This window comes from Nelumbo nucifera, chromosome 1 (genome assembly GCF_055504915.1).
Source record: "Nelumbo nucifera cultivar China Antique chromosome 1, China Antique-T2T, whole genome shotgun sequence".
NCBI classification, from domain to species: domain Eukaryota; kingdom Viridiplantae; phylum Streptophyta; class Magnoliopsida; order Proteales; family Nelumbonaceae; genus Nelumbo; species Nelumbo nucifera.
Window position 1 is genome coordinate 43,438,013 of NC_142649.1, and position 16,171 is coordinate 43,454,183.

A 16,171-nucleotide genomic window follows, 5' to 3' on the forward strand; every position below is an offset into this window, starting at 1 on the left:
GTGGTTGCATCTTCTCCCTCAGACATTGATCTTCTTATTGCCCTACGGAAAGGTAAACGCATTTGTACTTCTCATCCTATTTCACACTATGTTTCAGCTGCTCACCTTTTTGCTTCCCATCGCAACTTTATATCATTGCTATCATTTATTTCCATTCCCAAGACTGTCTAGGAAGCCCATGCCTCCCCAAGGTGGCGACAAGCAATGGAAGAGGAACTATCTGCTCTACAACATAATCACACGTGGGAATTCACTGCTCTTCCTCCTGGTAAGTATGTTGTTGGGTGTAAGTGGGTCTACATAGTGAAGTATCTTCTAGATGGCAGTGTGGAACGATTGAAGGCCAAGTTAGTGGACAAGGGCTATTCTCAGCTATATGGTGTGGACCATATGGAGATATTTTCTCCTGTGGCTAAAATTGGTTCAGTTCAGGTGTTGATTTCATTAGCTGCTATGTATGATTGACCTCTTTTGCAACTTGACATAAAAAATGCATTCTTGCATGGTGATCTCATTGAGGAGGTGTATATGGCGCAACCATCAGGGTTTGTTGCTCAGGGGGAGGATGGTAAGGTTTGTAGAATCAAAAAGGCAATTTATGGACTAAAACAATCTCCACGCGCATGGTTTGGTAGGTTCAGTGAAGTAGTGAAAAACTTTGGGATGAAACAGTGGCAGGTAGATCATTCTGTGTTCAACCATGACTCAAAAGATGGGAAAATCTTGCTAGTGGTGTATGTGGATGATATTGTCATAATTGGGAGTGACAGTAATGGGATTGACAGGTTGAAGAAATTCCTACAAGACCACTTCAATACGAAAGATTTGGGTAAGCTGAAGTACTTCCTGGGAATAGAAGTTGCATGGTCAAGAAATGGAATTAACTTATGTCAAAGAAAATATGTTCTTGACCTACTTGAATAAACAAGACTGTTAGGTGCTAAACCAACCGAGACTTCTATAATGTCAAGTTGAGTGTTGATGCAGGTGAAGAGTTTGATGATCCTGGAAGGTACAGGAGGTTGGTGGAAAAGTTGAATTATCTGACTATTACCCGACCAGATATATCATTTGCTGAGAGTATGGTGAGTTAATTTATGCAACATCCTCGGATTCCTCATTGGGAAGCAGTTCTAAGGATTGTTAGGTACCTGAAGGGTGCTCCAAGTCGTAGTTTGCTATACAAAAGTGGGGGGACTCTTAAGGTAGTAGGGTATACAGATGCTGATTGGGCTGGTTCTGTATCAGTCAGGAGATCAACTATAGGGTATTGTATCTTCCTTGGTGGCAATCTTGTAATTTGAAAGAGTAAGAAACAAATAGTGGTGTCAAGGATTAGTGCAGAAGCTGAGTACAGGGCTATGGCTCATACCACATAGTGATTTAAAAGGCGCGCCTGAGGTGTGCCTAGGCGCATTTTGGGGTATGCGCCTCGCCTAGGTCCTAGGCGCACCTCTTTCGAAAGGCACGCGCTTAGTGTGCCTAGGTGTGCGCCTGATGCACCTTGCGCCTCAGCCCAGGTGTGCACCTTTTTAAAATGTTGCGCCTTTCTTAAAAAGGCGCACGCCTCGCCTTGCGCCTTGCGCCTTGCGCCTCAGGCGCAAATTGGCCCTTGCGCTTTTAAAACATTGATACCACATGTGAACTAGTATGGTTGAAGAACATACTACAAGAAATGGGGTTCTCAGTTGACAAACCCATGAGACTATATTGTGATAATCAAGCAGCTGTTCACATCTCTTCCAACTCAGTCTTCCATGAGAGAACCAAGCATATTGAGGTCGATTGTCACTTTGTAGGAGAGAAAGTGATCAGTGGAGTGATAACCACATCTCATGTGAGCTCGAGAAATCAGTGGGTAGATCTCTTTACAAAGGGATTATCTCGGGACAAAGTAGATTATATTTGTAACAAGCTGGGACTATATGACATATACTTTCTAGCTTGAGGGGGAGTGTTAGACTTCACAGAACAAGGGTATTTTGGTCATTTGGGTTGATCTATTTGAGAGTGAAAGGTCTGCTTTATTCAAGTCTAAGTTGTGTGTCCCATCACTTATGAGGGACAATATTGTCTTTCTTGTAACTAAGTTTATGTGAGATAAATGCAAGTGGGTTGACTAGAGAGGACTGATTTTTCCTCTACTGGCCGAACCCTTCTCCTTCTCTTCTTCTTCTCTACTTCAACCCAGAACTGAATAGGGTTTTCACATATGACATTATTTTATTTGGACCCCAAACATCTAAATGAACTAAAGAAAAAGGACTTGACATACGATTATCAACCTTAGGACTAAAAGGAAACACGATGATGTTTCCCCAACTAACATGACTCAAACTGCAAAATAGAAAGATGACTCAACGACGGAACAACAAACTTCAAAACTTTAAGTGATGGATGATCAAATCTACAGTGCCACTGAAGAGGAGAAAGAGATGTCTGAAGAGTTGTTGACACACTGCCTCCACTATCAAGATAATATAGTCCACCAGCTTCATGCCCTCCACCAATCTTCATCCCTGTTTTGAGATCCTAAAAAACACAAGAAGAAGGGTAAAAAGTGATAAAGCAATTAAGGGACTTGGTCAACTTACTAACAGACATAAGGTTATAAGGAGAATTGGGAACATACAAAACTAAGGATAAAGATAAAGGTCTATTACCAACACCACAAATGGAAGAGGTTGAACCATTAGCAAAGGTAACAGAGTGTGATGTTGGGCACTAAGAAAGGGAGGAAAACACACCTAGAGTTCTAATCATGTGATCGGAGGCTCCAAAGTCAATAATCCAGGGGTTGGGTTTGGATGCCAAACAAGCCATACCTGAGTGTGCAAGAGTGGTTGTATTCTATTGCAATGTGGCCTGAACAAACCTCTCATACTCATCACGTGGAGCACTCATCATCTCCTTCTCGAGAACATCTATTAGATATTAGAGGGTATCTGAGCAGCTAGATGATCCTGGTCACTGCATGATTTTCCCAAGTTGAAGGTGGGCCATGCAAATCATAACAATAATTGATGGTATGTCCTTCCATACAACAGTGCGTACATCTTCTTACTAGAACTACGTCCTCTACCACGAACTCCCCCTGAATCTTGACCTCCAATACGTCCACCACCATGACTATACATAGGTCCATCACTACCACTATGACCATACACTAGTTCACTACTACCACTACGGCCAGATTGAGCTCCCCGAGCTCCACCTCTAACACCACGGCCTCCCCCTCTTGACACTGCAAAGGCCAACCTATCAGAGATACTATAATTCTTTGTAGGTCCAATAAAGATCCTCTGAAGATGAGCAAACACCTCTTCTAAAGATGGAAGAGCTGACCCTTAGTATTTGTGCCCTCATTGGTTCATATTCAGGTTTCAGTCCTACCAAAAATCTGGTCACATCTAGTTGTTCTCTATGCTGTTGTTGATTTTTAATATCAGAGGTGAGGGGATGGTACACATTCAATTCATTGTGAAGGTTTCTCATACTAGTATAGTACTCCTCAAGACTCTGATTACCCTATTGCAGGTTAAAGTATTCCTGATAAAACTGATACACTCTAGTTGTGTTGTCTTGTCCCGAATATTGCTTCTTGGCATGGTCCCTAACCTCCTTGGTTGTATCAAGGAACATGAAATTCATATTGATCTTAAGTTCCATACTATTCCATAACCAGGTTATAGTCTGTGCATCCTCTTGTTCCCAATCACCATACTCATGAGGCTCAGTAGAGGGTTTTTCTTGCCTTATATGCTTCACTTTCTTCTTAGCTTTAAGAAAGACCTCTACAGATTTCGCTTAAGGCACATAGTTTTCCCCATTCAATTTGATAGAAGTCATCTGAACATTCAGGTAGTTGGTGGGAACCATCACACTAGTTTTGTTTTCACTGTTATCTCCCATATCTGAATTTTTTTTTTTTCTTTCTAATTCACCTTTCACCACACTGCACACTACACCACACTGCACTCAACACCACTTGTCGCTGAATTCTTCACTCTCCGCACAATCCTACTACACAACTACCTGAACTCTCACCACACTACTTGGAACTCACTAACCATTTGATCCACATTGGAATCTGCACAAAACCCACCTATCTAATCACCAAACAATCGACCTGCACTCGACACTCCACTACATCACTTGAACCAGTCCTCTTCTCACCATCGATTGGAGGGGCTTCCTACAAATCACTGCAAACACCCACAAACTTGCTGACCGGAGGCATAGAAACCTCCAAGGGAAGAGGGCGACCACTCCTTTTCAGCCCCTTCCCCTATCTTCAACCGATGATGAAGAAAAAATAAAAAAAAAACCCTAGGCTGAATGCGAGAAAACCAGAATTCTGGGCAGATTCGATTTTGTCACAGTAGCTCTGATACTATATTATAAATCTAATGTGCACTAGAATTCTGTTAGAATTAGGGTTGAAGAACTATTAGAGAGACTAGAAGAAGAAGTAGAAGAAGAAGACAGGAGAATAGAGAAGGAGAAAATTCTGGTTCGAACTAGAGAACTCAGATTTCTCTCTAGTCGGCCAGATTGAATTTATATGTTTCTATCCATAATAACAAAGGACTACTTTGTCCCCACTTAAGTATGGGGCACATCATCTAACAGAAACATTACACATCAGTAGCTTTAAACATAAATATAAAAGACTAAAATACCCCTATACAATTGACATTAACAACAATTAACAAACCTATGTCACTCTATTGTGACAATAGAGCTACTATCAACATTGTTTCTAACCCAATCCTCCATGATAGAACAAAACATATTGAAGTGGACAAGCATTTTATTAGAGAAAAACTTGTGAGTGGAGAAGTGTATACTCCATATGTCAGTTCAGAAGAACAACTTGCAGACATTTTCACCAAGGGCCTTCATCATGTGTGGCATAGTAATTTGTGTGACAAGTTGGGCATGATTGACATCAATGTCCCAACTTGAGGGCTAGTGTTGGAATGGTTTCCTTTATATTTATGATTGCATTTTGCTTAGTTAGGGCCTGTTTGGTCTGGTTAAAATAGCCTTTTTTCCTTTGTTTATGTACTTTGACTACAACAGGAGCATAAGGGTCTTTGCCCTTTTATTTATGGTCGCCCTATATATAAGAACATAAGCTGGTGCCTCTAGAAAGATTAGAACTCTCCAAACCTTTCTCTTCTCTTCTCCTTTCTCTCTTCTCTCTTCTCTCTCTCTTCTCTTCTTCTTCCTTATTTCTTCTCTTTTTCTTCTGCTATTAGTCATCAAAGGAGAACAAATAAGTTCTCAACCAATGAATTGCCCTTGTTAATTTGCACTCTTTGATATCAGGGAGACTTTGTTCCTTTTCTTGAAAAATTCTTGCATATCTTTCCTTCCAAATTGTCCAAAGTGCAGCTGCTTTGATACATTTCCACATGATCCTCACTCTTTTTGTGGGCCATACAAAGACTGACGGGTCGAAAAGCAGACTTTCATCAATGGGTAGATTCCACCTGCAACCAAATAAGGCAAAAATTCAATCCCAAATAGCAATAGCAAAGGAGAAGGAAATTAGTAAGCGGAAGCTGTCCTCACCATTAGCTTTGCAAAGAGTACACCAGTTAGGGGACAAGCACATAAAAAAGGCTTCTTCTTTTGTAGGCAGTCTAAAGTATTATTTTGTTTTGCTAGGAAGTGTTTTATGGAAAATCAATACTTGGAATCCCCTTCAATCAGAAGAAACTCCACATCAAGCTAGAGTGCAATCTGCACTCCTTAAATTGCCGCTAGTAACTCAGCCTTTATAGAGTCCAAGCTCCCAATGGACTTTGAGAAAAGTGATCAAACATTCCCAACCTCATTTCTCAAGACCCCACCCATTCCAGACAGGCCTAGATTACCTTGATTGCTTCCATCAAAATTTAGCTTTAAATAACCTTCAGGAGGAGGTATCCAACTTGCACTTTGTTCCTTTTGGAAGAACACCTTGTCACAGGTGACCAATTCCTCCACAAATCATCAAAGGAAAACGATTGAATAAATCCAATATTTTAAACCAATGAATTACCCTATTAAGCACACACTCCTTTATTTCTTGTAGTCTTCTTTCCTTTTCTTGGAAATTCTTGAATTCCTTTCTTCCCAAATGGTCCACAACAGAGCTGCTCTAGCACACCTCCACATAATCCTCCTTTTTTTTTTAGGTCAAGCAAAATTGGTGGGACAATGATCTGATGTGACTCTAGGCAGTGCTCTATCAACCAAATCTTCCCAAAGGCTTTCCAAGCCAATATTGAAGAGAATTCTATCCAATTTTGAGCATAAGGGATTTTCTTGGAAATTGGACCAAGTGAATCTTGTTTGCAATAGAGGGCTCCTTTAATTCACATAAATCAATAAATTCATTGAACCTTCTCATGCTAGTGGAAATCTGCTTCTGGGGGTTACTTGTTTCATTAGAGAATCTAATTACAGCAAAATCCTCACCAAACACCAAGGACCATCCCATAAGCCAATAATTGCAAACAATTCCTCCCATATTGCATTCCACTCTATAAATATTTGGCTCGCAAACATTCGTTAATACCCACATGAGTACATTCTCAAAGTTTTTGAATTTTATAGATATTGAGAGTTTGCCAATTAGTTCCTCAATGGACTCCACAACATCATCTCTCCATAGTGTAATAATTCCCTTGAGGTTCCCCACAATGGGCAGAATTGTGCTTCGAGAACCCCCTATTTGCTAATGTTGTATATTCATTTATCCTAATATAAGATATTTATAGAAGATAATTTAAATTATAAAATCATTTTTTTGTAGGGATTAAGAATTTAAGACCTTAACATGGACTTGTTTGAGCTTGCCTTGAGGGGCTTGGTACAAAGGCAGCTTGTAGAATCAGGAATGAAAGATGTTTAACATAACATTAACTATTTAAAATAATGCAATAGGGAAATTGAATATGCTTTGTATGTTTTTTTTTTGTATTTTCACTTTGAATATGCTTTAAAGCATTTAATTGGAGTTAATAGGTTTTTTTTTTTTTAAAGCATTTAGTTTAAAATTAAAGTTTGAATTTTTAATTGATACTATTTCAATAATTTCTTATTTCATTTTGAATTTTTTACATTTTTTTTTTGCATTTTTGCATTTTTTTTTTTGAAAATTTGCACCTTGCTTCATAAAGGTGTGTGCCTCACATTACACCTTGCGTCTCAGGCAAAAAATGGCCATTGCTCTTTTTTTTGCGCCTTGCACTTTTAAAACACTGCAAGGGGTAAATAGGAATCAGTTGTACTGCGCTCATATGTAACTTGATTGATGTTTTGTTTATTAGGGAGAAGCTGTATCTCGTGCCTCTCCTAGGGATGCTTGTAATTCTGATCTTTTGGCTTTAATATCAATAAATTATTTACTTAAAAAAATATTACATGTTAAATATCTGCATAGCATTTTAAATCTTCTATGTAAATGGTCCTTGAGAAACTTCTTAGTAATGTCACCACATACCTAAGTAACTGAATGGAAATACAGGACCTAAGTTTTGGGAGAAACAGATATGGTGATACCTGGGAAAAAGTTGGCCAAATCCGGGACAAGTTTGAATACGATAGAGAAAAAAGAATGAGAGAGAAAGGTATGCCCTATGCATCTAAATATCTTTGCTTTCACTAACAATTTGAGCATTAATCTCATTTTTTGCTTCCATCGTTTTTTGTCAATCTTGTTATTTCTTTCATTTTTCTTACTAAAAATTTGATCACATGGAAAACCACTTCATTCATGAATTTATCTTATAATTCTTTACTTAAAAAAACACTACTCAGCAAATTGCACAAAATCTTTTATATTTTGTATCCATGTCAATATTACTTTTTTTCTTGCTATGGCATGTCAATATTACTTGAGTCATATAATTCAAAAGAGTGACATCTGTTAACGAAATAAGATGCTTTTTCATCCTTGGATCTTCCTTTAGTGGCTGATGCACATGGTAGAATAATGTCAAGAACCAAATTAAAGGAGTATTTGGTACTAGCCAGCAGATGGTACATGCTCATTAGATAATAAAATAATATGTTTGCCTGTGGAGTGGGCTATCACCTTCCTCAGAGGCTCAGACCACCTTGTACAATAATAATTCCAAGGTTAGCTTGTTTCTTTCCCAATAAATGAGTTTGGAAGCTCAGTTTCATGTCAGTCATGAGTTGAATGAAAGTAAATATATTTACATAGCACCTGGGAGTGCCAGCTGTCAGGTATGTTATGGATATATGTTGGGGTTACTCCAATGCTGACCCATTTAATCTAACCTCAAGCATAGCCCACCCTTCCCCTCAGAAAAAAAAAACTAGAGGCCAAAATATGAAATCCATCCCACCAAGTTTCTTCTAAACTAGAGTCCTATTCAACTTAGGACTGTAATACTTATACCCTTTATGTGTTTGAGTAATGCGGAAAAACACAGGACAGCATGCAGGTTGAGTGTACCTAAGCCCAAGCCTAAATGTTCACAGAACAGACACATCTAATAGTATGAAGAAAAAAGGAAACTAATGGGGAAGTAGGAAAAAAAGTAGAGAATGTAGAATTTCCATGGACTGATCTAGCCATATGATTAATTAGACAATATGCTATAAGAACTACACCATTCCCAAACTGTTTAGGGACCCCCATTTGTATAAGTAAACATCTGAAATCTCAAGCAAGAAATAAATTAGCCATTCCATTTTCTTGAGAAATATATAAATATGATGTGCAATCAATAATCCAACATTGTTTAAATAAATTCTGAAACTTAATAAGAAAACACTCCTTTGCATTATACATTCAAAATTTCAAGATGCACACCAAATTGATTTTGAATTTCAACATGGAAAGATTCAAAGATGCAGAATAATTCAAATCCAAGCCTTGTTCCAACCATATGGGGTTGGTTACATGAATCCTATTTTGCCATTCTGTTCTGTTCAGTGCCATCCATCATTATATTATGGGCGCTTAAGTCATTTCTTATTACTTCCACCCAAGCTCCCTTCTTGTGGGGCTAAGGATTGTCAAGTCCATGAAAGCCAGGTCTTGTTGAGTGTGACTCAAAAGTTGTGATTGGATGGGTCTCTGGTTCTGCTGTGGGGCTGTGGAGATTTTCTCATTTCTTAAATGAAATACAAGAGCTTAGTACAGAACTTTTTGTGTCCTATAGGTGGATTCTGAGGGAGTTAAATACTTAGGCTGATCTGCTTGTCAAATTGGGGGTGGACAGGGTCTCCTTGTATGGTGTGAATACACTGCCTTTGTAAATGTGTTTGGTTTTTTTTGCTCTTATATATCTTCCTTGTACATTCCTCCCTTTTTGCTATTCAATGAAATAACCTTTTTTTTTTCAAAAAACAGAAAAAAGTTATAGTAATGCAAGTAGGGCAGGCTTTGGCTAATTTTAGTTACTCTAGATTCTTCAATTGATACATGATTAACCCATATGGATGGTGGCCATGCAGATTATAACCAATTAGATGGTATAATCATATCCAAACCACAATACATGCATTTTTCTAGGAGTTTGTTTTTGATAAATGCATTTTTTTCTAGGAGTTTCACATCCTCTACCATGATATCTCCTTGATTGAAGCAGTTGGGGACTTTTCTTGGGCTGCATGAAGAATAGTGATAGTATAATCCCGAGAAACATTAAAAGTGGTGGGGCACGTGCGATTATGAATGGTGAGGAGAACTTAAACTTAACTGGGGTGTTTGCGATGGAGTTAATTCCTTTAAAGATAGTGGCGTTAGGGGAGAGACTAACTCAGTGGGGCACGTGGAAGGAGAAAATGAGACCACGAGGTGACTCGGGGAGGTAAAGGAGACGAAGGTTGATTGAGGATCGAGTTTTGAAAGCCAGTCTCATCAACAAGGCTGGGGAGTTTTTGAAGACACCTCATTTCAGTTTGGGAGTCTTGAAGAAGAGAGTTTAAATAGAGTCAAAGAATTGGGCATGCGTTCAGCCTGAAAATCTTGGGAAGGACAGGTTGTAAGGTTCTTGAGGAGAAAGATCAGTGTGGTAATCACGTTGAAAGTTCTGGCCAAGGGAAGCATTGCGTTGGAGGGGAGGAGGAGTCGGTTTATGACCAGCAAGCAGGTAAGTTTCTTTATTTTGGTGATTTCGCTGTGAAGCTTTCTTCCATTTTGTCCTTCTCTTCCATTTTGTCAGAACAATGGAGTTGGGAGAAGGAGAACCAAGGGGCTGTTTTTTCAAAAGTTCAGTTGGAAGGAAGGGAGGTGAGTTCTGGGGAAGTGGTGAAGGAGTTAGTAAGGTGGGAAAGGGGATGGCAAGGAAGGAAAGTTAGGTAGGGCTGACGGTGAAGGGGCTATTAACAAGTGACTGTCTCGTGCTGTGATGAGGGTGTGAATGGTAGGATTGGAGTGCGGGAATTTCCAGCAGTTGGAAATCGCAACTGGTAGGGTTGGAATTCATTTAGGTCAAAAAAGAGTGGACAAGGAAGGAGACACTGAACCATTAAAAGGGATGAAGAAAGCCAAAGAGACAAACAAGTTTGATCCTGGGAATTAAACTTGATGAGGGACATTGTGAGGCATTTGATCCTGAAGATTAGACACTTTTTTATGTCGAGGGTTTCCATGTTTTTCTTTTGTTAGTCTTTGTGCTTTTGTAATTGGGTGGTATCCTGTTTTTATTTTATTAATAAAATTTTTATTTTTTACTATTCAAATATAAAACACCACCATTGTTTTCATGGGTTTCACGATCATCACCCTTTCCCCCATTAACACCAGTAAACAGACCCCCTCGAATTCCATAACTTCTACCTCTATTGTCCCAACTAGCATTTTCTAAGATTACTAAGGCAAGTTGATATGTAAAAGATAGGTCCTGGAGAGTTCAATGAAACTCTCCCAACATGAGAAAAACTTCCACTAGTTCCCAAGATTTGATCTTTGACCCATGTGTAAGCCTCAAGAGTCAAGCTACATCAAGATTTTCCCAATGCCTCTTCTGTCTCAGGCCTGAGGTCAATATCTGATACTTACCTAATTCATTGTAAACATGTTTAAGAGTAGCACAATGATAATACTCTTCATATTTATTCATAAAAAAAGATAATTCTCTTCATGGTCTTTTTCTTCTTGCTGTGAGCCTGTGATCATAGGTACTCCTGAAAAAGATGGTATACTCGGTCGATATTGTTCTACTGTGAATAGGTTGCTTGGCATAATCTCACATTTCCTTTGTTGTGTCTAGAAAAACACAAGATTCATATTGATATTGGCTTCTTGCATGCCATTCCATAGCCAGGTCATAATGAGATTCTCTTGAACCCATTCATTATAAGAATTCATTTCAGCCTTTGGGTTACTATCTGTTAACTTTTCCCTTCATTGTAAAGGACACCTCAAGAGATTCAGCCCAAGGAAACCTAACTCTATTAAGTTTAATGGAGGTTATCTATACAGTAATGAGATGAATTCATAACCAATCATGTTTTAATACCACACTCCATTGCACAAATTGGCACATCCTAGTAAAGTCCAACACCTTAAATCAATCAATACATTTTCAAATAACCAACAACAGCACCTCAGCAATGCAGACAGCCTTCACAATACCACACTCGAATTAACACATTCATTGAATGAAGAAGTAATTGGCAATAACCATTTGTAACACATTCCTCAACCAATCTTAACAACCTCGTAACACTGCAAATTAGACCTTTTCTCATTGATATCCCTGTTGGAGACAAGAATGTCTTCATCACCGGGAAACACCATAGTGGGCAACCATTGATTGTTACAAAAGACATGGGGAAAGTAAGGAGAGGAAAATGTTTGTCCCCCATGAAAAACCCTAGATTGATTCTCATTCCTTGGGGGAATGAAAAAACATTTAACTTGTTGAGGGCTTTAGAAAAGACATGCTCTCAGGCCTCAGAAATGATTCATTTGTTATTCTGATACCATGTCTTGACCTCAAAAGAAGAACAAGAGAGCAGGAGATCATAAAGAGAAGAGAGAATTGATGGGAGAAAATGAGTAAGACATTCTAGTGAACCCATTTATTTATTAATTTTTTGTGAACATAAAATATCGATGACTAGAATACCCCCATATTTTAGAATTCTTCTCAGGTTCTTTGTGTGTAGGAAATTCAATCTGGGCAGATACTTAGGCAGCACTCACAGGTCTTAAGAGTTTGGACAAGGCATAGCATGGTTAAAGGTGATCAGGTCGCCTGGAAGTTATGTCTTCAGAAAGCTGAAAAAATTAATAGACACCTGCAGGCACAAGTAAAATGGATTCCAAGGGCTGCCAATGGTTGGCAGATGTATCAGAAAAACAGGGGGTATTAAGAGGTCATTTGTACTGGGGCTGCCAAATTGGTTTTTTCTTTTATTTTTTGGAGGTTAGCTGAGGCTAGCCTCCTTAGATGGGATCTCTCCTTAATGATGTACCTTAACCTCTTTTTCTAATTAATGAAATTCTGTGCTGTTACTCATAAAAAAATAAAAAGAATACCCATACAAGTAGCTACTGCTAAAATGACATAAATACCCTTTATACTATTTCTAACAGCTCCCACTCAATCCTATTAAAAGAATTAAGGAAAAAATAGCATGCTGAGCCAGGAACGTAGGGAGAAAAAGAAAGGTAAGACTTTTACCGATTCTCTCATTTCCTTCTTACTACAATAACCACGACCATTGTTGGAGAACAGTGAGAGTTAACCACTAAAGAAATGAAGGGGATGTTAAAATTATCTAACATTCTCTTGAAGTTTGTTTATATCTAGGCAACCAATTAAGGTTACAGATTGTACTAAAATTTCCTCTTTTTCTTTCTCTCTTATACATGTAAACATTATGACCCTACAAGATGGGATGGTTGTAACTGATACCAACCTGAACCATTGGCATACCAAATCTAACCTTGTACAGAGCATTAGGGGTGAGTAGGGGGCTTTATCCAATTAATCCACTCCTAATAGGCAATGTGGTTGGTAGAAACAGATATCGAGAAGTGTAGGGGCTTAAATGGTTTTTATTGGGCTGTGGTGGATGCATGATTGGTGGAGAAGATATAGAGAAGAGGGGGTTTTTTCAAGGAGGTGAGATTGGATTTAATTTTTTTTAAATAATATTGTTCTGAAAATTGATAGGAGGGTCAGTCTGTATTATGGTGTGGGTAGTGGGGAGTGTGGTAGGAAGGAGAACAAGGACCACTTGACAACCCCTTTCCACTACCAGTTTAGGTATGAATTACATTTTATAGCAGGGTATACAAATTCAAACATAAATGTACTTATGTGTTGACATTGACACGATTTTAGTTCTATTGGCTTGGAGATAATACTTAAATGTAACACAATGCAGAAAATAGGTCCAATGCCTAGAAAGTTATGTTCTCCAACTTAGCATGAAGCCATGAAATGGCATCAGAACTCAGTACTGTAGTGGTTGCATATTGCTAGGTGCATCAGGTCAATGACAAATATAGTACTGTTTATATAAAGTTTTTTCTTTTAGTTGTGGAAATGCTTCTTTTACCTCCATAGGGATGGGGCACTATATGCCAGACCTCCTTAGATGGCTAGTAGGGATGGCCTAATGTGGAGAGCCTGCCATCCCACGAATTTGAATCCATGCTTCCTCAAAGCAAGGTGCCAATTGCCAAGCCATCAATCATATGTTTAGTAGAGCAGGGTGCTCCAGTAGAGGTGTCAGTTGGACTGGATTTGGTCCAACCTGATCCAGTCCAAATGCGAGTCCACTTACAAATGGACTGGACCCAATCCAGTCCAAATCCAATACAAACCAAATCCAATCCAATCCATTAAAATGTAAATGGAATGGATTGGATCCATTCCAAACCGAATGAAATATCAAAAATTATATAAAAAACAGAACATATAAAAAATTACAAAAATATATTAACATGAAGAAAATCTGAAAATTACAAAAATATACCCTTTTGGCATTGAAAAAGCACTTTTATAGAAGTGCTTTCATAAAAGTACTTTCATAAAAGTGCTTTTGTACAAGTACTTTTATAAAAGTACTTCCGTAGAAGTGCTTTTATAAAAGTACTTTCCTATAAGTGTTTTCATAAAAGTGCTTTTTCCATAAAAGTTCTTTTGTAAAAGTGATTTCATAAAAGTGCTTTCGAAAACTATTTTTTTTTTTTTTAAAGTGGTTTTATTAAAGTGCTTTTATAAAATTGCTTCTGTAAAAGTGATTTTGTAAGTATTTTTGTAAAAGTATTTTTGTACAAGTGTTTTCGTAAAAGTACTTTTCATAAAATTACTTTTATAAAAGCGTTTTCGTAAAAGTGCATTCATAAAAATACTTTCAAAAAGTGATTTTATGCTGGCTTCAGTTTTGATCAGTTTCAAATTGGACAAGGATTTGGCCTCATGATCGGATTATTGGAAATTTGGTTTAGGTCCAATTCAGACCAATAAGAATATGGACCAATTTATTTTGGATTGGCCCAATCCAATAATTATAGTGGACTGTCTAAATCTGATTTGATAAGGTTTGGATCGGATTGGATCCAATCCAAAATCGGTCGATTGACACCCCTATACTCAGGTTCCACTGGCATGGTGTGGGGAGAGCCTGTCATTCCATGGGTTTGAACCTGGGCCTCCTCAGAAGTGAGGGATGACAATTGCCAAGTAACTTTAACAATGAATCTCTTCAAAGTTTGTATTGGTTGTATAAACTTAAAGAGGATAATATTTAATACTCAGGGGTTGCTTTTTAATATAGTATATTTTCTGTTAATGCATTCTATTGATTCTTCTTGCAGCATTTGCTCCCATGAATAGTGGGATTGGGTTCAATTTTCGTGATTCCAGTTCCAGGAATCAGCCATTTGATGCCCATAAATACTTTTCTGAGTCTGAAAGGGACAGGGGAGAAGTCTCGCAACATACTGATTACTAATTGGATTTCACAACCATCAGTGCATGTAATCCTGAGATGGTTAGATGTGTTGCCTTTCTCATTCCATTATACCTTGAACTCTTGTACCTAGGAATCTAGGATCAGTGATTGAGAAGGCAAGCTTTCATGGTTGGAAACCAGGTATACAAGTGCTTAATTATGTAGGAAATTTTCTGTTGTTGATTTGCACTTTATGTTCTCTTAATTTAAATTTTCTGTGCATGCATAAAGATATACTATTTACTTTATGCAAGATGTAGGAAATCCATGGCAAACCCCTGTTTTAGCCGGTGCAAAGATAACATGGCCACTGGTCAATCGAGACCATCTATCCGAAAGGTTTTCTACTTATCTTTTCAGGTTAATTCAGTCCTGTCTACTAGAGAACGGTGATCTCTTTTCCGGTGTGAAGGAAACTTGTATGAAAAGAACATGTCGAGTGCTTTTGTGCATCTAGAGGTATAGGACGACTGTATATAAGATTCCCGCGCAAGCTCCAAGTTTTTTTGTTTTTTTGCTGGTAATGCCAATCATCCTTGGGTCATTGGTCGCCTAACTGATTTCTGTCATAAATCCATTCTTGTATTGTAAATTATTCGATGTCCATTATGTATGTGGGGGTTTCGGTGGCTAGTTTTATAGCAAGGGGCCTTTCATAGGGGCAAATCTTTGGTGGCCGTTTGAGAAAACAGCCCGAGCCTGCGCTGTTTTTCAGCTTCAATTAATTCCTTGTGTTTTTGGTTTAAGGAATGTTGGTTGCAATTATTCTTTGACCCCGCACACATGATAATGTCGTGCACAAGGAAGCTCCCAAACAGCCCGGGCTATTTTTCCCACCCTCCTCTCCTTAAGTTTTGTTTTTGTTTTTTGTTTTTGAATAAGCCCGTAGGCAATTCTTTCATTCATATCTTCAACAAGTACAGGCAAAAGGAAATCAGGCGGATTCGACCAAGTTAAGGTCTTGTAGAGATTACAAGCAAATTTTGCAATTAAATGTGCTGCTCTATTGCCTGTACGAGGCCTAAATGAGATAACAGTAGACTGAAAGTCTTTCAAAAGTCCGTGAAATAATGGAGAATAACCACCAAGGGATGTCAAATTGGTCATCCAACAGGGCTTGGACCATCTTTTGAGCATCACCCTCAATCCAAACATGAGTGATTTGCAAGTCTGGCGCCATTTGAATACCTTCTTGGAAAGTGTGAGCCTCTGAGATATTCGG

The 16,171-nt window shown here is 38.3% G+C and overlaps 1 protein-coding gene across 5 annotated transcripts in view; it reads left to right on the top strand.

Annotated features, from left to right (window-relative positions):
* The window catches only part of LOC104587987 (uncharacterized), a 33,660-nt gene extending 18,105 nt beyond the window's left edge, over positions 1–15,555 (top strand). For 2 of the 5 annotated variants that reach the window (XM_019196082.2, XM_010245773.3), the window contains 2 exons: positions 7,523–7,625; positions 14,813–15,219. In XM_019196082.2, the coding sequence (XP_019051627.1) occupies positions 7,523–7,625; positions 14,813–14,949 (240 nt within the window). In that variant the 3' untranslated portion in view covers positions 14,950–15,219. Of the gene's footprint in view, positions 1–7,522; positions 7,626–14,812 lie in introns of all 5 variants that reach the window. The other 3 variants (XR_002022159.2, XR_016081330.1, XR_016081329.1) reach the window with 3 other exon arrangements.
* The last annotated feature ends 616 nt before the right edge of the window (positions 15,556–16,171 follow it).